This window comes from Triticum urartu, chromosome 3, assembly GCF_003073215.2.
Source record: "Triticum urartu cultivar G1812 chromosome 3, Tu2.1, whole genome shotgun sequence".
Lineage (NCBI taxonomy): Eukaryota > Viridiplantae > Streptophyta > Magnoliopsida > Poales > Poaceae > Triticum > Triticum urartu.
Window position 1 is genome coordinate 66,916,008 of NC_053024.1, and position 22,375 is coordinate 66,938,382.

The following is a 22,375-nucleotide window of genomic DNA, read 5'->3' on the forward strand; positions in this document are numbered from 1 at the left end:
AGCCAAACAGGTGACAAGCACATGCGAGGTCAGGGGAAAGGAAAAAAAAAGGCGAGCAGGCCACTGCCCGCACGACCCCACCTCACCACCCATCTGCATGCGCGCATCTGTCCAACCCGCGCCACCCCACCAGTCCCTACCCCAGGTTTCCAGAAACTACACGAACGAATATCTCCTCCTCCCTTCCCTTCCACCCCGACGGACGCGACGACGGACCGGACCCCAAACCCCCAAACCCCCAATCTATACACGTAGGGCGAAAATAAATAAAGATCGTCGTAGGGCTCCCTCCCTCCCCTCCCCACGCCACGACGTGTCCCCGGCCCAACGCCCCCGCGAGACACCTCGCCTCCCGCATGCCTGACACCGTGCCTCCCCGCCCGCCGCGTGTAACGCTCCGTACCCCGCCTTTATCCCCGCCTCCCGTCGTCCCCTCTCGCTGACGGTGGGCCGGGGGGTTGGGGTGGGGGTGAAGTGTCAGTGGGGGGCGAGGGGTGGCTGCCCCGCTAACGGCGTCAGTTAGTTCGTACGACCGCGCTGTTACTCCGGCCGTGGCCTGGGTGTTTATAAGCGCGCGCCGCTTGGTGTTCTTCTCCACAATCCGTCCCACACCCACCCACAACAAGGCCACAAGCCTCCGCCTCAGTCCTCCACTACCAGATCTCTTCTTCCTTCCCCTAGAGCAGAGCAAGCAGAGCAGCGCCAAGACATGATGATGATGAGCGAGGGAGTGAGCGTGCCGCCGTGGGGCAACCACCTGCCCGTGAGCGGCGTCGACGCCGGCGGCGGCGGCGGAGGCGACGAGACGCCGTTCCTGTTCGCGGCGCTGCGCCAGTACCTGCCGTGCAACGACCTTGTCGGCGCGGGCGCGGGCGCCGAGGACGAGGACGAGGCGGCGGCCATGGCGGCCGCGGTGGACGCCTACGCCTGCGACGAGTTCCGCATGTACGACTTCAAGGTGCGCCGCTGCGCGAGGGGCCGCAGCCACGACTGGACCGAGTGCCCCTTCGCGCACCCGGGGGAGAAGGCGCGCCGCCGCGACCCGCGCAAGTACCACTACTCCGGCACCGCCTGCCCCGACTTCCGCAAGGGCGGCTGCAAGCGCGGGGACGCCTGCGAGTACGCGCACGGCGTCTTCGAGTGCTGGCTCCACCCGGCGCGCTACCGCACGCAGCCCTGCAAGGACGGCACCGCCTGCCGCCGCCGCGTCTGCTTCTTCGCCCACACCCCGGACCAGCTCCGCGCCATGCCGTCCCAGCACTCCAGCCCCCGGAGCACGCCCCTCTCGCCGCTCGCCGAGTCCTACGACGGCTCGCCGCTCCGTCGCCAGGCGTTCGAGAGCTACCTCAGCAAGAGCATCATGTCCTCCTCGCCCACCAGCACCCTGCTCTCCTCCCCGCCCAAGTCGCCCCCGTCCGAGTCGCCGCCATTGTCTCCCGACGGGGCCGCCTCCTTCCGCCGCGGCTCTTGGCCCGGCGTCGGGTCGCCCGTCAATGACGTCCTCGCCTCGCTCCGCCAGCTGCGCCTCGCCAAGGCGCAGGCGTCCCCGTCCGGTGGGTGGGCCGGCTACCCCACCTCCCCTGCCGCCTACGGCTCGCCCAAGGCCGCCGGCCTCTACAGCCTCCCCACCACCCCCATGGGCACCCAGACTAGCGCCTCCAGCTTCATGGCCAACCTGGAGCCACTGAACCTCCGCTTCATCGACGACGAGGAGCCAGTCCAGAGGGTGGAGTCCGGGAGGGCGCTCCGCGAGAAGGTGTTCGAGCGGCTGAGCCGAGACGGTGCCGCGCCCCGCAGCTGCGAGGTCGTCGGTGCCGGAGCAGGAGGCCCCGACGTCGGCTGGGTCTCCGACCTGATCAACTGAGGCAAGCCGTTCTTCGAAGTTCATTTTGGGACGAGGCGCTCGACAAGATTTCACGGCGGAGGTGGCGGTAAGAAGAGAAGAAAAATGGCCCCCCAAAAAAATATCCACGAGTTTCTTTTGCTATTTCCAGTTGCTGCAAATTCCTGTACATAGCTGCTATCTATCTCCCATGTGAATATTCCCGGTTGGTTGGCGGAAGGGAGGCAAGATGAAGATGAAGATGGATGGATGGGTGGATTTGTTTTGGGGTTCTTGAGGAAGTGTAGGAATTTACCCAAAAAAATGTTACCAAAAAAAGGAGGGAAGAGATGGATTGGAACTTGGAAGGCGGCGGTGGTCCGTCCTCTCTGTGGATAGGTGCTGAAGCATGGATGGATGGTGAGGATGAGGTTGGAAGGTGGACTTGATTCCTGTGATTACCGGTGCTGGTGTTTGTTTATCGTCGTCCGAAGACCGATTTCGACCGCCCTCTAGTTGATTTCACATTTTGTTAATTATTAATGTAATCTCCTTCGTAAGGATGATGATCCCCCACAGCATATTTTGTACCTTAGCTGCTTAGCAGCCTTTAATCCCTGTTCATCCAATGGCGATGAACGAACTCCCCAATGTATTTGTGTAATCCTTTGCTATTATCAAGTAAATGATGTTTATCTATATCTATCTATCAGTAAAGTAAATATTCCCGGTTACTCTTTTACCCCTTTTTCTTGTGTTGCACGTCTTGCTACATCTATCTATCTCTTCTTTCCAGCAAGTAAAAGTGGGAATGAAATGTAATGGTTGAGTGTGATTGTTCTTGGCGCTTGCGGTGACGTGGTGGTGACCGGCGCGCGTGTCCGGCGACGGTTGAGGCGGCATGGTCGACAATGGTGGCTGCGGAGCTCGGATGGCTGTGAGCAGTATGGGGGCGATGTGGGCGTGGAACCCCCCATGAGAGAGACCGGCGGGCGGGCGAGCGCGACGGCACCGGAGTGGCCACCTGGTCGTTTTCCCCTCGGGTGCGCTGGCCCTGCCGGGAGGGGATTGGTACAGCCGGCGGCGTGCGCGTCGTCCCTGTCGCCGTCGCACATGCCAGCCAAAGATCTTCCTTTTCTCGGGGTCGATCGGGCATCGTAGTACATGGCGGACTTTCTTTGGTAGTGCTCCGCTTCCTTTTCTCGGTTGTACTCCGCTCGGAGTGGTACGTTTCTGTTTCGCCTTATTTGGTTGCTCTTGCGTCACGTCACGTATAGTTATGGCGTCGTAGATTCAATCTGTAGTTCTTGCGTGACCGAGCTTGATCCGGACCTCTTCTCGCGTCGCTCCTTGCCGGACATGTGTTCGTCTCCGACGACGACGTAGCGGAGTCGGAGTGATCGAGCGACTGGACCGGGGCCGGAGGAATGTCGCGCCACCACCCCAAATCTCGGAGATCTAGCGCCATCAGAGGGGAGGAGGTGGAATGATGGGGTGGTGGCGTGTCCGGAGCCGGAGAGCGACGTGATGGGCGCGGCGACTCTTCCTCACTCGCCCCGCGCCGCGCGGCACTCGATCGATCGGATCGGTTCGGCTTGGCCTGGCATGGAGCAGCAGTACTGGAGTGGGGCCTCGCGGCCCGCGGCGTGGTGCGGGCGTCCTCGGCGACTTTTGCATCGTGTGGTCGAGGAAGCCCCGAGGCCTGTCCGGTTCTACGAGACAGCGGCCACAGGCAGAGCCTTCTTTATCTTCTTTTCCTTCCGCCCCCTCTGTTCCTTCTCCAGCTTTCATTCCTCGGTTTCCAGCTCCTTCTTTTTCTCCAAAAATCGTTCCGTCGCGCTCACGCACCAGCCTCGCTCAGTACGACTGCAAACATCGTAGTAGTAGTAGATGGCGACGATTCAGGTTCTATCTGTATCTCATAGCAGCAGCCTCTTGTACGATTGTGCTATCCCACTCTACACCATCTTCCGGAGCACCGGGGAGTACCATTCCATCCTTGTGAATAGAGCAAGGCCACGAGCAAGAGAAAACCTGAGGTGGAACTGAACTGAACGCGACCCTTCTTTTCAGTTCAGATGCCGAAGCCACGGCATCATCAAAACGCGCAGAGGGGAGGGGCCTACGGCGAGCGCCAACTCATAATTACCTGCACCCAAAGGCAAAGTCAAAGATAATTACCTGCAACGAAAGCCAAAGGCAAAGTAACAGTGGACGCAGCAGGCACAGCATTGGAGAAGTGATAGTCATTTGCAGGAGGAAAAGAGAGAGAGAAATGATGGTAGTGGTTCAGATGCAGACGCCTGCTCGATTGCTCTGCTCACCACGGGTTCTTTCCCTTTCCTCGCTCGCCACATTCACGGCGTTTGGTTGTGGCGTTGGTGCAGTCTCGTCTTTTCGCTCGCTGGGTTGAAATGCGTAGGCCCCCCTTCACCTACCACGATCAGTCGATTGCTTGCTGCTCCATTGAGGATCTCTTTGGTTCACTGTAGTGATGAAGAACACTTGAATGGAAAAAACACATGATTGTTGTGCTGCATCCACCTGAATCCTGCATTATTGAATGGGTGTTTGGTAGTGCACATCAAAAGGACACACCCAATAGGTTGGAACAGAGGGGAAATTTTCTGTAAATTTACTAGTGTAAATGGATTGTATCTAGATGTATTTTAGTTCTAGATACATCCATTTCTGCTACGAGTAATTTCGAACGGAGGGAGTATAATTTATTCTTCGTTGTTCCAGTTAAGAGTCTTCATTTTGTATTCATCGTAAAACCTGAATGGATCGGAAACTTTCTAGCTATTAGATTGGATTTTAATTATCTGATAGTAGAAATTTTAGGAAGGGAAACAAATACAGACACAAGTATATCGAAGAGTTAATTGCATAGATAAAAAATCTTAGACTTTCCAGTACATAAAGACAAGGCCCGACGACTCACATTTATTACATTCATAGTCTTCATAGTCCAAAAGAACATTTCCATCATAACTAACGGCCTGTTCGGCTTTCCGCCGTGGAGCGCGTATTTTCCAGCTTCACTATTTCAGTCTGCAGCTCCGCGAGCTGAGTCTGGAGCGGAGGGACTCCGAACGCTCCCTAAGTGCATTCTTGATGTTGTAGTCTTTGGTGTTAGTAATCCTCACACATTGGGGCCACCTTCTTCTTGCTTGTGCCCTCATTGTCTCCCTTCTTCTTTGGATTGGAAAGTTTCTTCTCAGTAGTATCCTTGGGAGCAATTTTTGAAATGGTAGTGTTCAAGTTCCTAACTATTTTCCCAGCAATATGACGAGGATTAGAATTACAAGCCACAGAACAGACACTGATTTTGGAGGAAATTTGGATATGGAGATAATGGGTCCGCCTTGAGATCAAGAAATAAAGTTGGGAGTGATTCTAAGAAAGTGCAATTTGGCAAAATGTAGGTGGGAGGGGAGTATACGATGTTCAATGGAATAACGTAGGGTTGAAGAGGAAGGTCGTCTTTGGCGAGCTCACCGGAGAGATAACCTTGGATGGGGAAGGTGGGGAAGCACAAGAGTGGGGAGCAGTATGCGAGGTACGTAGGTGTCCTGCAGTAAAAGACCTCAAATCACTTGCAATGGGTCTAGGGCAGCTCTATTCGTCGTCTCGGAGGGGGCAAACGTTGATTACTCCCTTTAGACATAATCTCGAAAGCAATGGGCTGATTTGGAACAATAGAGAAAGGAGCCAAAATCATAATCTCCCAGTGGCCATTCTTGGACCGACAATTGGCAATAACATGGCCAAAACCATTTACAACCCCTACATTTGATCCGATTTTGGTATCTGGGCCTCAAGTGACCATAATCCAAACACCGGACAAAGAAATCCCTACATGGGTCTGGGCCGAACCAAGAGAGGTAAGGTGAGGCTTGAGAGCATTCAGGGCAGAATTTTGAAAACCCTAAGATCTCGCCCGACCCAAGGTGATGTTGTTGGGAGTAGTTAAAGTTGACGAAACATAAGCTTGATGACCATCAAAGTGGTCAAAGACTGAATTATCCCGATTAACGCTAGAGCTTGCAACAATGGTTGATCACCGAACATTCTAGGAACTTGGACAACATCTGCATATTATCTATGATCTTTAGACCTTGAAATAACCTTCCTTCCTTGATCAAATTCATGTTGAAAACGCTGATAATCACTCCTAGCGTCTCGATCATGAGATCCCTAGAGGAAAAAACTCAAACTAACCAAATCATTGGTAATATTACACCCTTTGATGATAAAAAAAACCACATTGCAAGAAGAAACACGGAGTTCAAAAGACCAAATTTGGAGATTCTCTGCTTTGAAACGAGAAGCATGACCACCAAAGTTAGATTGAAGAATGAGACTAACCGAGTCTCTATTTAGTTACATGGCAGCCTTCCTAGGGTTTCTCTTTCCCTCCTCCATCTCTTGGCGGCTAGGACAAACTTTCCCCTCCAAACTTGCCAGCGAGCCCGTGGATTCGCCCTCCCCTTTGCCTGCCGCTCCGGCGGCCGATGGCGAGGAGGGGAATCCTGGTGCACAAGCTCCGGTTAGTAGTTTAGGTTAGGTTTTTAGTCCTCGCAGGTGCGGCGCTCGGATGAATGGCGGTGCTTGTTCTTTGAGTTTTGTCTTCCGGGCTTTGATCCTCCTCGAGTTCGTCCATCTGGACATGGTCAAGGAGCTCCGGCGTAGATTCCTACCATCTTCTTTGGGTGGTGAGGTTAGGGTTTTTTGTCGTGTGGCGAGATTCTGCGTCAGTTATATCAGATCTATTCAAGGGTTCGACGACCCCGACGACGACTGCGATCTCCTTAGGGACACGTGCAAGAAGACTTCCCGGCTGTTATCGACAAGGTCAAGTCGGCTCCGATAAGGGAGCGGCGACAGTGGCGCGTCGGCGGCTTGTTCTGGTGGCGGTAGTGATTGTTTGCTGGTCTCGGTATCTTGATGTAATTTTTATTACGTTTGAGGTGCTTTCTACTTCCAGCGAACTTTGATAATAGATCTGAATCATTTTCAAAAAAAAAGTCTATTCAGTTGCTGTTTCGATCACGAGAACCGTGCCACCAGCGAAAAACCCATGTAATTATTCCCCTCAAGGGAACGACAAGCCAAGAGGAAAGGACGAGGGATCGAAGATGAATTGGGTGGCTGCCGTGATCAGGGTGATCAACGGCAGGAAGCGGTGGCCGCTACGGTCGAAGTGGCCAGCGACGCTAGGCAGAGGAGGAGGCACTATTTCAACTCGTCTTTGCTCTCAACTATTAATGACAAAGTTCGCTCGTTGGAACATTGCTAGAGGTCACACTGCCGTGGTTCAGTGAACACAAAGATTACACAGAATGGTTTATACATAGTTTGGTCTTGCCGATGGCCACCGTTCAGTCGCCTCTGGCCATGCGTATGGCGCCGCGTACGAGAGAGATGGATGCATCTTCTTGAAGATAACTCGGATCGTCTGTTTATCTGAAAATAATAATACTCAGATCATCTCTTAAAAGAAACCTGTTACATTAAACATATAAACTTGTTGAGAGCTTCCGGATCACATATCCTGAGAGTTGAGATCATCTGACTTGGCTTGAATGCAGGCCAGCGGGGATGCGATAAAGCCGCGTAAATTCTGGCGTGCGAAGAACGTGACCCAAGTCGGCACCGACGCGTAGTACTACATACTACTACCCCCGATTGATTGCCGCGCTTGTGGCCACGATTTGGTTGCCGCTGGATGTGCGACAAACTGCAAGGACGGAGGAGCCTACCCCATCCCATGTACGGAGTACGCGCCAAGAAAAGATCTCGACGCCGCGCCACGCAAGCCCCCAGTTAAAGATCTCTCGAGCCGAGGTTATCCACACCCATCCATCCATCCACCACCCCACTTGCCGGTGAGGGGGTCGCCGTCACGTGAGACGGCGAGAGCAACGGCGGCGCTTTCCGCCGTGGCGCCACCACCCAGCGTACGGCACCTTGTTCGTTTCCCCGGCCCGGCCGGCCGGGAAAGCAAGCAGATCTCCCTCCCTCTGATTTCCCTACCTGATGAAGATATGGAGTTGTTTGGATTCCAACGAACTTCAAACCTTTCATGGCGATAATAATCAAGTGATTAATATTGAACAGAACCTGTATTCTGCTGCATGCTACACACTCCCCAGCAACTGTAAGCAGAGTTGATGCCTTGGCAAAATATCTGCTGCTCCGTGAGTCTTTGCTTTAAGTAACGAGCATAGCATCGCATCGGTCACGTGGGAGGGTGGTTCGGGCGGTACGTCTATCTACTTAACCATCATCGCCGGCCTTAATACAGTACGCTCCCCGGCCGATTCGAGCAAAGCGACAAAGCACGTACAATTTGACCAACTTGCCTTGCGGCTGCAGGCCTACCACCGCTCCGGAAAAGCAAAGCTCACGCGCTGGATCGAGGACGCCCTAAAAGATCTAGAAATGTCTTGGGTCGATGGAGCTGTGCTGCCACGGTACCGGCACCATGCCTTTACGTACCATGGCGCTTTGCTCGGCTTGTCGCGTTGCGGCCCGGCACAGTTGGTGTACCGGATAAGGCCTGGTCGAGCCAGTGAACATGGACAACAATGGCGATGGATGGAGCGTCGGGTGCCCGCACCCGTACTCCTGTAGATGGATAGGCTGGGCCATGGTCACGCACTCATGTGACATCGACTAGGACGGCGTCCGCAACCGGCGCGCGCAACGCTACAAAACTTTCTCTGTGTCACTGTGCCAGCCGTGGCATGGCGTCGTCGGGAGCGTCGTGTACGCGCCGTGCGGAGCCGCGGGAACAACGGCGAGATCATGACAAAACCGTGTACTACGTAGGTACGTACCGGGAGCCGCTCGACGACCCATGCGACGGGATAAGATCGAGCTGCAGTTCATTGCGCTTTTGCAGGGATATGGTTTGACTTGGAGTAGCAATCCTGTCCTGTTCGGCCGAAGACGAGGTGGACACATCTCTTGGCAACTCCGCCAGGCCGCCTCGATCGGCCTCCAATGGGTTTTGGGCTCCAACTGGTCGAACCCTAATAAAAAATAATAATCGTAGAACACACGATTTGATCGACTCGTGACCAATGAGCCTGTACGTACGTACAGCAGCCGCACATTTCGCCTTCGCCGGTGGTTGGCATGAGTCCAGAGCAAGCCGGAGAAGATGGGTTTCTTGCTCCCTGAATCTCGACCGGCGTCCGTCAAATCGCACGAAATCTGGCTGCTGCAGAGATTGTATACCGCACTGCCCAAAAGATTTCGTGGTTGGCAGCTGGAGTACTCCTCTTGTGGTAGTGGAGTAGGCTGTGTGTGTCTGATGGGACGGACTGGAAAAGACACGCACCACAAATGCAGTAGTAGGAGAATACACAAATGCACGACGCCTCCAGACAAGACAGCGCCTACGATCATGACCAGCCCAGACAGTGCATAGGCTTGCGCACGCAAGGAGCAGGCAGTTGTATCCGGGGTTCTCAACTTCCCCGTCGTGGGTCTGTACGGTCTGCACTAGTTCATGCTCAAGGGTTTCCAGGGGTCTCAACTCAAGTAGGTACTTCATCTCCAAAAAGAAAAAGAAAAAAACTCAAATAGGTATTTCGGTCAAAAGCCTCGTGACTGACCAGTGGCCTTGTTTCCTTTTTAATCTTTGTGAGCTATGACCAATGGCGCTGCTAAAATTACGCAACTAATGTATCCGTACTATATAGTATACTAAAAATTTGAAGTATTCGCCACAAATCGAACGCCGGACTTTTTTTAGCATGGTAAACGAACATTTTTCATGATAAATTATAATATCATGACTCGTGAGAATGTCAATTCTCTTTAGTCAATAAATTATGGCAAATCCTTGCCATGTTCAGTTTTTTCCTTGAATTTGCCTTGCTTGCTAAAAGAATTTGTCATCCTCACGACAATATAATTTGCCATAGAAAGCGTTCAATTTGCTATGGTAAAATAAAAAACTGACGTTAGAGTTGTAACATTTGCGTAATTTTAAATAGCGGTTTTTGAAAGGCGTTTTTAAAAGGTAGTTCTCCGTAAAAAAAAATATAAGAGCGTTTAGATCACCGTACTACCTTCAAATAGTGTTTGTTGATGTATTCTTATCTTGTGGTAGAAAAGCACCAAAATTCGATATTGTCAACCGTTGGATCAACTTCTTGGCCGTACCGGATTATGTAAACGTCCAAAGCAAGTTCTAAACCTCAAGCTTTGTCACGCTTGCAAGAGTAGCATAGCACACTCACCGTGCATTCTCGCCTCCTACTGCCTTAGGGCATCTTAAACGGCGACTCATAAATTTCCTTCTGCATTCGTCGGTGGATAGGAATGACCAGTCCGCAGATATGGATGTGGGAGGCTGCCATCCAACGCTGTCCGCATACAGTTTAACAATAACTGAAATCAGCAGGACGAAATTCGTGCAAACTAAACAGAGTGGATTTCATTGAAACTAAGATAATTTGTACATATAGTCCGGTGAACTAAAAACCTATAAAATAAAACGCTAAACTACTCTATACTTGACGGTGACCTTGTAAGTCATGTCGGACTGGCCGACGGCTCCTCCTCCATCATCGTCGCTCAATCCGGCATTGGAGTCAGGTTTCGGGCGGCGAAAGGTGGCGCCGTGACGACAGGGCTTCCCGGCAGCCGCCTGACCCTCGCGGATGATCCTCTCCGCTTCCTCCTGCGCCTGTGACTATCGAGAACGTGGGCTGGGGGGGGGGGGGGGGGGGGAGGACGGCGGTCCTTTGAGGAGGCAACATTGCCGGCAGCGATCTCGCCGAGAGACCATTCCTCACCGTACTTGGTCATCTCCCCGTCGAGGCGGCGAAGACGACGCTTGGCCGTCTCTCACGTTGTCAAGGAGCGGTCCAAGGCCCGTACGTACGCCAGTTCCGTGTCCGCCATGATATGTGGCGGCGGGATGTCAGAGTCCGCGAATTTGGACCGGCGCGTCGCGTTGCGCCTGTCCCACCGACGCTGCTCCCTATCGGTGTACTCCTGCGCCATCATGGCGCTCTGCAATGACGAACATTTGCCGCCGCCCCCGCCACTGCCGAGGTAGTGGAGAATGTGATCGCGCGCCTTCGTCGCAATCGCATTGGATAGGGGCGGCGGCGCGCGATGCTCCTCCTTGACGTGTCGGGCCAGCGGAGAGAGCCGCTCCTCCTTAACGCGCAGGGATCGCGGCAAGAGACGCTCTTCCTTCACGCGGCGTCCGATTTGGACGCCAGGATTGCACGACGGAGAGCGTCGAGGGGATGCCGGCTCCGGCTTCACGGGAAGGAGCGCCCCCGGTGGTGGAGCCTGGTCGTTCAGGTGGAGCACGGAGCGACAGAGCATCAACTCCATCTACTCCTCGTACTCCGCGTCAGTGGCGGCGTACACCTGACCCGCCACCGCCGACGTGGACTGCTGCTCCTGCTGCGACGGCTGGTCCTCCTTGTCACCGAGGAGATGACAATCTCCGTCTTCATCGAGGAGCCGCTCGCCGATGAGGATGACGACCCCGGAGTTCGAGGGTGGCGGCGCCATGATCCGCCGGAGCGTGTCCTGGAACCGCCGCCTGCCAGCGCCAAGGCCCACGAATTTCCCATCACCGGAGTTGTGGAGGGAGATGGGCGGGGAGAGGGGAGGAAGAAGAGGAAGAGAAGATAGATTGCAATGTGGACGACACATGAGCATGGCTTTTATAGCCGCGGCAAGGCCCTGCGAAGGGTCAGTCAGCCGCTGCAATGCGGCGCAGCGGCCGTAGTTGGTTACTCAGGAAGTTACATCTGCATTGAAGCGACGGCTCCCGAGAGGCCATGTCGGTCTACGCCGCCCTCCCTCTGGTCACATCGCAGCATCAATGCTGTCCACAGCGTGCTCTGAGCCGGCATGAATGCAGCACGGTAAGCGGCGTGTGCATTGGAAGGAGAGCGTGGGAGGGGCGGGTGGGGGTTTGGGTGGGCCAGGGCAGTCAGAAGCAGGCGTGGTTGTTGCCCGGACGCCCACAAAGCCCCTCCATGTTTGTCTCCGGTTTGCGGGAGAAAATACGCTCGATGGAGGTAATACCCTACGTCCTGCTTGATTGATCTTGATGATATGAGTATTACAAGAGTTGATCTACCACGAGATCGTAGAGGCTAAACCCTAGAAGCTAGCCTATGATATGATTGTATGTTGTCCTACAGACTAAACCCTCTGGTTTATATAGACACCGGAGGGGGCTAGGGTTACACAGAGTCGGTTACAAGGGAGGAGATCTACATATCCGTATTGCGAAGCTTGCCTTCCACGCCAAGGAAAGTCCCATCCGGACATGGGACAAAGTCTTCAATCTTGTATCTTCATAGTCCAACAATCCGGCCAAAGGATATAGTCCGGCTGTCCGGAGACCCCCTAATCCAGGACTCCCTCAGTAGCCCCTGAACCAGACTTCAACGACGATGAGTCTGGCGCGCAGATTTGTCTTCGGCATTGCAAGGCGGGTTCCTCTTCCGAATACTCCATAGAAGATTTTGAACACAAGAATAGTGTCCTGCTCTGCAAAATAAGTTCCACATACCACCGTAGAGAGAATAATATTTCCACAAATATAATCTGCTGACACGTTTAGCAATATGACATCATGCCATGGCCCGGTCTTTATTCGAACCGTTTTTCTCAACAAGCACTGCACATATCGCGAGGCGGTTTTCTTGACACGTCTTATCAAAGCAGAGATCGTGTCCCCCTTATTACGGGATTCTCATCAATAGGGATGTGGGTAACCTAATCGTTCCCATTGGTATGACTCCTCTGATTTCAGGCAAGTCCCAAACGGCCATGAGGAGGACGCTTGATATTCACCCTCTTCATAAAGAGGCCAAGGCATGTCCTTTTTTCCGTCTCGTAGTCAATCGAATCCTTCCCCCGCCTCAAGTTTCAACACCCAAGGCTCAGGTCATGCGCTTCGGACCTTCAACCATGTCCGGATCCAACCTTCAAGTTCGGTGGATGCCTTCCTCTGTCACAGAGGAAGACATCAAGAAGCTGAGAGAGGCCATGTATTTGACCCTCGAAATCTCACACAGGCTGCCTGCTCGAGGGCAGGTCATTCCCACTCCCGAACCCGGCGAGAGCGTTGTATTCATCTCTCACTTCCTCCAAGGGCTAGGCCTTGCTCTAGATCCCTTTGTTAGGGGGCTCATGTTCTATTATGGGCTGGATTTCCATGACCTGGCCCCAGATTCCCTCCTTCACATTGAAGGAAATATGCCCTAGAGGCAATAATAAAGTTATTATTTATTTCCTTATTTCATGATAAATGTTTATTATTCATGCTAGAACTGTATTAACCGGAAACATAATACATGTGTGAATACATAGACAAACAAAGTGTCACTAGTATGCCTCTACTTGACTAGCTCGTTAATCGAAGATGGTTATGTTTCCTAACCATAGACATGTGTTGTCATTTGATTAATGGGATCACATCATTAGGAGAATGATGTGATTGACATGACCCATTCCATTAGCTTAGCACCCGATCGTTTAGTATGTTGATATTGCTTTCTTCATAACTTATACATGTTCCTATGACTATGAGATTATGCAACTCCCGTTTACCGGACGAACACTTTGTGTGCTACCAAACGTCACAACGTAACTGGGTGATTATAAAGGAGCTCTACAGGTGTCTCCAAAGGTGAATGTTGGGGTGGCGTATTTCGAGATTAGGATTTGTCACTCCGATTGTCGGAGAGGTATCTCTGGGCCCTCTCGGTAATGCACATCACATAAGCCTTGCAAGCATTACAACTAATGAGTTAGTTGCGAGATGATGTATTACGAAACGAGTAAAGAGACTTTCCAGTAACGAGATTGAACTAGGTATTGAGATACCGACGATCGAATCTCGGGCAAGTAACATACCGATGACAAAGGGAACAACGTATGTTGTTATGCGGTCTGACCGATAAAGATCTTCGTAGAATATGTGGGAGCCAATATGAGCATCCAGGTTCCGCTATTGGTTATTGACTGGAGACGTGTCTCGGTCATGTGTACATTGTTCTCGAACCCGTAGGGTCCGCACGCTTAAGGTTTCAATGACCGTTATATTATGAGTTTATGAGTTTTGATGTACCGAAGGAGTTCGGAGTTCCGGATGAGATCGGAGACATGACGAGGAGTCTCGAAATGGTCGAGAAGTAAAGATCGATATATTGGACGACTATATTCAGACATCGGAAAGGTTTCGAGTGATTTGGGTATTTTCGGAGGTACCGGGGAGTTACGGGAATACGAGGAAGAAGCAATGGGCCTTAATGGGCCATAGTGGAAAGGACCAGGAGGTGGCGCGCGCCCCTCCCAAGCCCAGTCCGAATTGGACAAGGGGTTTGGGGCGCGGCCCCTCTCTCCCTTCCTTCCCCTCTTCCCCCTTTCCCCCTTCTCCTAGTTGGACTAGGAAAGGAGGAAACCTACTGCAACTAGGAGTAGGAATCCTACTCCCTGGCGCGCCCCTCCTAGGGCCGGCCTCCTCCCCCTTGCTCCTTTATATACGGGGGCAGGGGGGCACCTATAGACACACAAGTTGATCCACATGATCATATTCTTAGCCGTGTGCGGTGCCCCCTTCCACCATAATCCTCGATAATATTGTAGCGGTGCTTAGGCGAAGCCCTGCGACGGTAGAACATCAAGATCATCACCACGCCGTCGTGCTGACGGAACTCTTCCCCGACACTTTGCTGGATCGGAGTCTGGGGATCGTCATCGAGCTGAACGTGTGCTAGAACTCGGAGGTGGCCGTAGTTTCGGTGCTTGATCGGTCGGGCCGTGAAGACGTACGACTACATCAACGCGTTGTGCTAACGCTTCCGCTGTCGGTCTACAAGGGTACGTAGATCACACTCTCCCCTCTCGTTGCTATGCATCACCATGATCTTGCGTGTGCGTAGGAATTTTTTTGAAATTACTACGTTCCCCAACAGTGGCATCCGAGCCTAGGTTTTATGTGTTGATGTTATATGCACGAGTAGAACACAAGTGAGTTGTGGGCGATATAAGTCATACTGCTTACCAGCATGTCATACTTTGGTTCGGCGGTATTGTTGGACGAAGCGGCCCGGACCGACATTACGCGATACGCTTACGCGAAGACCGGTTCTCCCGACGTGCTTTGCACAAAGGTGGCTAGCGGGTTGACAAAGTTTCTCCAACTTTAGTTGAACCGAGTGTGGCTACGCCCGGTCCTTGCGAAGGTTAAAACAGCACCAACTTGACAAACTATCGTTGTGGTTTTGATGCGTAGGTAAGATTGGTTCTTGCTTAAGCCCGTAGCAGCCACGTAAAACTTGCAACAACAAAGTAGAGGACGTCTAACTTGTTTTTTGCAGGGCATGTTGTGATGTGATATGGTCAAGACATGATGCTAAATTTTATTGTATGAGATGATCATGTTTTGTAACCAAGTTATCGGCAACTGGCAGGAGCCATATGGTTGTCGCTTTATTGTATGCAATGCAATTGCGCTGTAATGCTTTACTTTATCACTAAGCGGTAGCGATAGTCGTGGAAGCATAAGATTGGCGAGACGACAACGATGCTACGATGGTGATCAAGGTGTCGCGCCGGTGACGATGGTGATCACGACGGTGCTTCGAAGATGGAGATCACAAGCACAAGATGATGATGGCCATATCATATCACTTATATTGATTGCATGTGATGTTTATCTTTTATGCATCTTATCTTGCTTTGATTGACGGTAGCATTTTAAGATGATCTCTCACTAATTATCAAGAAGTGTTCTCCCTGAGTATGCACCGTTGCGAAAGTTCTTCGTGCTGAGACACCACGTGATGATCGGGTGTGATAGGCTCTACGTTCAAATACAACGGGTGCAAAACAGTTGCACACGCGGAATACTCAGGTTATACTTGACGAGCCAAGCATATACAGATATGGCCTCGGAACACTGAGACCGAAAGGTCGAGCGTGAATCATATAGTAGATATGATCAACATAGTGATGTTCACCATTGAAACTACTCCATCCCACGTGATGATCGGACATGGTTTAGTTGATTTGGATCACGTGATCACTTAGAAGATTAGAGGGATGTCTTTCTAAGTGGGAGTTCTTAAGTAATATGATTAATTGAACTTTAAATTTATCATGAACTTAGTCATGTTAGTATTTTGCAAATTATGTTGTAGATCAATAGCTCGCGTTGTTGCTTCCCTGTGTTTATTTTGATATGTTCCTAGAGAAAATTGTGTTGAAAAATGTTAGTAGCAATGATGCGGATTGGATCCGTGATCTGAGGTTTATCCTCATTGCTGCACAGAAGAATTATGTCCTTGATGCACCGCTAGGTGACAGACCTATTGCAGGAGCAGATGCAGACGTTATGAACGTTTGGCTAGCTCAATATGATGACTACTTGATAGTTTAGTGCACCATGCTTAACGGCTTAGAATCGGGACTTCAAAGACGTTTTGAACGTCATGGAACATATGAGATGTTCCCGGAGTTGAAGTTAATATTTCAAGCAAATACCCGAGTTGAGAGATATGAAATTTCCAACAAGTTCTATAGCTAAAAGATGGAGGAGAATCGCTCAACTAGTGAGCATGTGCTCAGATTGTCTGGGTACTACAATTGCTTGAATCAAGTGGGAGTTAATCTTTCAGATAAAATAGTGATGAACAGAATTCTCTAGTCACCATCACCAAGTTAGTAGAACTTCGTGATGAACTATGATATGCAAGGGATAACGGAAACGATTCCCAAGCTCTTCGTAATGCTGAAATTGACGAAGGTAGAAATCGAGAAAAACATCAAGTGTTGATGGTAGACAAGACCACTAGTTTCAAGAAAAGGGCAGAGGGAAGAAGGGGAACTTCAAGAAGAACAGCAAGCAAGTTGCTGCTCAAGTGAAGAAGCCCAAGTCTGTTCCTAAGCCTGAGACTAAGTGCTTCTACTGCAAAGGGATTGGTCACTGGAAGCGGAACTACTCCAAGTGATTGGCGGATAAGAAGGATGGCAAAGTGAACATAAGTATATTTGATATACATGTTATTGATGTGTACTTTACTAGTGTTTATAGCAACCCCTCAGTATTTGATACTAGTTCAATTGCTAAGATTAGTAACTCGAAACGGGAGTTGCAGAATAAACAGAGACTAGTTAAGGGTGAAGTGACGATGTGTGTTGGAAGTGGTTCCAAGATTGATATGATCATCATCGCACACTCCCTATAATTTCGGGATTAGTGTTGAACCTAAATAAGTGTTATTTGGTGTTTGCGTTGAGCATGAATATGATTTGATCATGTTTATTGTAATACGGTTATTCATTTAAGTAAGAGAATAAATTGTTGTTCTGTTTACATGAATAAAACCTTATATGGTTACACACCCAATGAAAATAGTTCGTTGGATCTCGATCGTAGTGATACACATAATCATAATATTGAAACCAAAAGATGCAAAGTTAATAATGATAGTGCAACTTATTTGTGGCACTGCCGTTTAGGTCATATTGGTGTAAAGCGCATGAAGAAACTCCATGCTGATGGGCTTTTGGAATCACTTGATTATGAATCAGTTGATGCTTGCGAACCATGCCTCATGGGCAAGATGACTAAGACTCTGTTCTTCGTAACAATGGAGCAAGCAACAGATTTGTTGGAAATCATACATACTGATGTATGTGGTCCGATGAATATTGAGGCTCGCGACAAGTATCGTTATTTTCTCACCTTCACAGATGACTTAAGCAGATATAGGTATATCTACTTAATGAAACATAAGTCTGAAACGTTTGAAAAGTTCAAAGAATTTCAGAGTGAAGTTGAAAATCATCGTAACAAGAAAATAAAATTCCTACGATCTGATCGTGGAGGAGAATATTTGAGTTACGAGTTTGGTGTACATTTGAAACAATGTGGAGTAGTTTCGCAACTCACTCCACCCGGAACACCACAGCATAATGGTGTGTCCGAACGTCGTAATCGTACTTTACTAGATATGGTGCGATCTATGATGTCTCTTACCGATCTACCACTATCGTTTTGGGGTTATGCATTAGAGACAGCTACATTCACATTAAATAGGGCACCATCTAAATCCGTTGAAACGACACCGTATGAACTATGGTTTGGCAAGAAACCTAAGCTGTCGTTTCTTAAAGTTTGAGGTTGCAGTGCTTATGTGAAAAAGTTTCAACCTGATAAGCTCAAACCCAAATCGGAGAAGTGCGTCTTCATAGGATACCCAAAAGAAAAATGTTGGGTACACCTTCTATCACAGATCCGAAGGCAAGATATTCGTTGCTTTGAATGGATCCTTTCTAGAGAAGGAATTTCTCTCGAAATAAGTGAGTGGGAGGAAAGTAGAACTTGATGAGGTAGCTGTACCTGCTCCCTTATTGGAAAGTAGTTCATCACAGAAATCTGTTCCTGTGACTACTAGACCGATTAGTGAGGAAGCTAATGATGATGATCATGTAACTTCAGATCAAGTTACTACCGAACCTCGTAGGTAAAAACAGAGTGAGATCCGCACCAGAGTGGTACGGTAATCCAGTTCTGGAGGTCATGTTACTTGACCATGATGAGCCTACGAACTATGAGGAAGCGATGATGAGCCCAGATTCCATGAAATGGCTTGAGGCCATGAAATCTGAGATGAGATCCATGTATGAGAACAAAGTATGGACTTTGATTGACTTGCCCAATGATTGGCGAGTCATTGAGATTAAATGGATCTTCAAGAGGAAGACGGACGCTGATAGTAGTGTTACTATCTACAAAGCTCGACTTTTCGCAAAAGGTTTTCGGCAAGTTCAAGGGATTGACTACGATGAGACCTTCTCACCCGTAGCGATGCTTAAGCCTGTCCGAATCATGTTAGCAATTGCCGCATTTTATGATTATGAAATTTGGCAAATGGATGTCAAAACTGCATTCCTGAATGGATTTCTGCAAGAAGAGTTGTATATGATACAACCAGAAGGTTTTGTCAATCCTAAAGGTGCTAACAAAATGTGCAAGCTCCAGCGATCCATCTATGGACTGGTGCAAGCATCTCGGAGTTGGAATATACGCTTTGATGAGATGATCAAAGCATATAGCTTTATACAGACTTGCAGTGAAGCCTGTATTTACAAGAAAGTGAGTGGGAGCACTACAACATTTCTGATAAGTATATGTGAATGACATATTATTGATCGGAAATAATGTAGAATTATTCTGCAAAGCATAAAGGAGTGTTTTGAAAGAAGTTTTTCCAAGAAAGACCTCGGTGAAGCTGCTTACATATTAAGCATCAAGATCTATAGAGATAGATCAAGACGCTTGATAAGTTTTTTTCAATGAGTACATACCTTGACAATATTTTGAAGTAGTTCAAAAATTGGAACGGTCAAAGAAAGAGTTCTTGGCTGTGTTACAAGGTGTGAAATTGAGTAAGACTCAAAGCCCGACCACGGCAGAAGATAGAAAGAGAATGAAAGTCATTCCCTATGCCTCAGCCGTAGGTTCTATAAAGTATGCCATGCCGTGTACCAGATCTATTGTATACCCTACACTGTGTTAAGCAAGGGAGTACAATAGTGATCTAAGAGTAGATCACTGGACAGCGGTCAAAATTATCCTTAGTGGAATAAGGAAATATTTCTCAATTATGAAGGTGACAAAAAGGTTCATCGTAAAAAGTTACGTCGACGCAAGTTTTGACACAGATCTGGATGACTCTAAGTCTCAATCTAGATACATATTGAAAGTGGGAGCAATTAGCTAGAGTAGCTCCGTGCAGAGCATTGTAGACATAGAATTCGCAAAATACTTACGGATCTGTATGTGATAGACCCGTTGACTAAAATTATCTCACAAGAAAAACATGATCACACCTTAGTACTCTTTGGGTGTTAATCACATAAACGATGTGAACTAGATTATTGACTCTAGTAAACCCTTTGGGTATAGGTCACATGACAATGTGAACTACGAGTGTTAATCACATGGTGATGTGAACTATTAGTGTTGAAACACATGGCGATGTGAACTAGATTATTGACTCTAGTGCAAGTGGGAGACTAAAGGAAATATGCTCTAGAGGCAATAATAAAGTTATTATTTATTTCCTTATTTCATGATAAATGTTTATTATTCATGCTAGAACTGTATTAACCGGAAACATAATACATGTGTGAATACATAGACAAACAAAGTGTCACTAGTATGCCTCTACTTGACTAGCTCGTTAATCAAAGATGGTTATGTTTCCTAACCATAGACATGTGTTGTCATTTGATTAATGGGATCACATCATTAGGAGAACGATGTGATTGACATGACCCATTCCATTAGCTTAGCACCCGATCGTTTAGTATGTTGATATTGCTTTCTTCATAACTTATACATGTTCCTATGACTATGAGATTATGCAACTCCCGTTTACCGGAGGAACACTTTGTGTGCTACCAAATGTCACAACGTAACTGGGTGATTATAAAGGAGCTCTACAAGTGTCTCCAAAGGTGAATGTTGGGTTGGCGTATTTCGAGATTAGGATTTGTCACTCCGATTGTCGGAGAGGTATCTCTGGGCCCTCTCGGTAATGCACGTCACATAAGCCTTGCAAGCATTACAACTAATGAGTTAGTTGCGAGATGATGTATTACGAAACGAGTAAAGAGACTTTCCAGTAATGATATTGAACTAGGTATTGAGATACCGATGATCGAATCTCGGGCAAGTAACATACCGATGACAAAGGGAACAACGTATGTTGTTATGCGGTCTGACCGATAAAGATCTTCGTAGAATATGTGGGAGCCAATATGAGCATCCAGGTTCCGCTATTGGTTATTGACTGGAGACGTGTCTCAGTCATGTCTACATTGTTCTCGAACCCGTAGGGTACGCACGCTTAAGGTTTCGATGACAGTTATATTATGAGTTTATGAGTTTTGATGTACCGAAGGAGTTCGGAGTCCCGGATGAGATCGGAGACATGACGAGGAGTCTCGAAATGGTCGAGAAGTAAAGATCGATATATTGGACGACTATATTCGGACATCGGAAAGGTTCCGAGTGATTCGGGTATTTTCGGAGGTACCGGGGAGTTACAGGAATACGAGGAAGAAGCAATGGGCCTTAATGGGCCATAGTGGAAAGGACCAGGAGGTGGCGCGCGCCCCTCCCAAGCCCAGTCCGAATTGGACAAGGGGTTTGGGGCGCGGCCCCTCTCTCCCTTCCTTCCCCTCTTCCCCCTTTCCCCCCTTCTCCTAGTTGGACTAGGAAAGGAGGAAACCTACTGCAACTAGGAGTAGGAATCCTACTCCCTGGCGCGCCCCTCCTAGGGCCGGCCTCCTCCCCCTTGCTCCTTTATATACGGGGGCAGAGGGGCACCTATAGACACACAAGTTGATCCACATGATCATATTCTTAGCCGTGTGCGGTGCCCCCTTCCACCATAATCCTCGATAATATTGTAGCGGTGCTTAGGCGAAGCCCTGCGACGGTAGAACATCAAGATCATCACCACGCCGTCGTGCTGACGGAACTCTTCCCCGACACTTTGCTGGATCGGAGTCTGGGGATCGTCATCGAGCTGAACGTGTGCTAGAACTCGGAGGTGCCGTAGTTTCGGTGCTTGATCGGTCGGGCCGTGAAGACATACGACTACATCAACCGCGTTGTTCTAATGCTTCCGCTGTCGGTCTACAAGGGTACGTAGATCACACTCTGCCCTCTCGTTGCTATGCATCACCATGATCTTGCGTGTGCGTAGGATTTTTTTTGAAATTCCTACGTTCCCAACACACATCTCGTTGTTCATCGTCGTGTGTGAGGCCTTTCTCCGCATTACCCCACACTTCGGCATGTGGCTCAAGACTTTCAATGTGAAGCCGAAGATGATCAAGGGGCGACACGCAGAGTGCAGAGGTGCCGTAATAAGCAAAAGTGCTGATGTTCCGTGGCCAGAGGGTTCCTTCCCAGAGGTGTCTGGTTTATGGCAACGAGAGTGGTTTTATATCACAGCTCCCCGAAGTGCCAAGTGGGTAGCCGCCCCTGCCTTTCGCTCGGGCCCCCACCACAACTGACATCATGGATCAACACGGTAATGCAAGTCATGCTAGTTCGTCGAGTCCCACCTTGCAAACGTCGACCCCTCCGTATGTGGGAATTCAACCCGGAAGGACCGCGAACTATTCAGCACTTTCTCGGCATGACGCTCGAAGAGATGTACAAATTGTTCTTCGGACCACAAATAAAGCGTCTGGACACCACCGAGGATGCGGGTCTGAGCTGTAATCGCCCTTATACCCAAGTAAGTAATCCCGTGACCGAACACACTGTCTTTTTATTTATCATAACATCATTATGAAAAGTCGCTCCTTGTCCAGGACTGGGTAACAAAGGCGAAGATGATCAGGTGTTCGGCCCCCCTTCCCGAAGGCTCAACAAATCCAGTACTAGCCAGAATGCTCGAGCCGACGCCTTATCACGCGCCCTCAGGGGAAGATAAAGGAGGGAATAAAGAGGTTGAAAGCAGG

General features: G+C 49.5%; 1 protein-coding gene across 1 annotated transcript; it reads left to right on the top strand.

Annotated features, from left to right (window-relative positions):
- Positions 1–587: 587 nt before the first annotated feature.
- Positions 588–2,521, top strand: LOC125542907 (zinc finger CCCH domain-containing protein 2-like). The gene has a single exon (XM_048706132.1). It carries the CDS (start codon positions 710–712, stop codon positions 1,862–1,864), a length of 1,155 nt encoding a protein of 384 aa, XP_048562089.1. The 5' UTR covers positions 588–709; the 3' UTR covers positions 1,865–2,521.
- Positions 2,522–22,375: the final 19,854 nt, after the last annotated feature.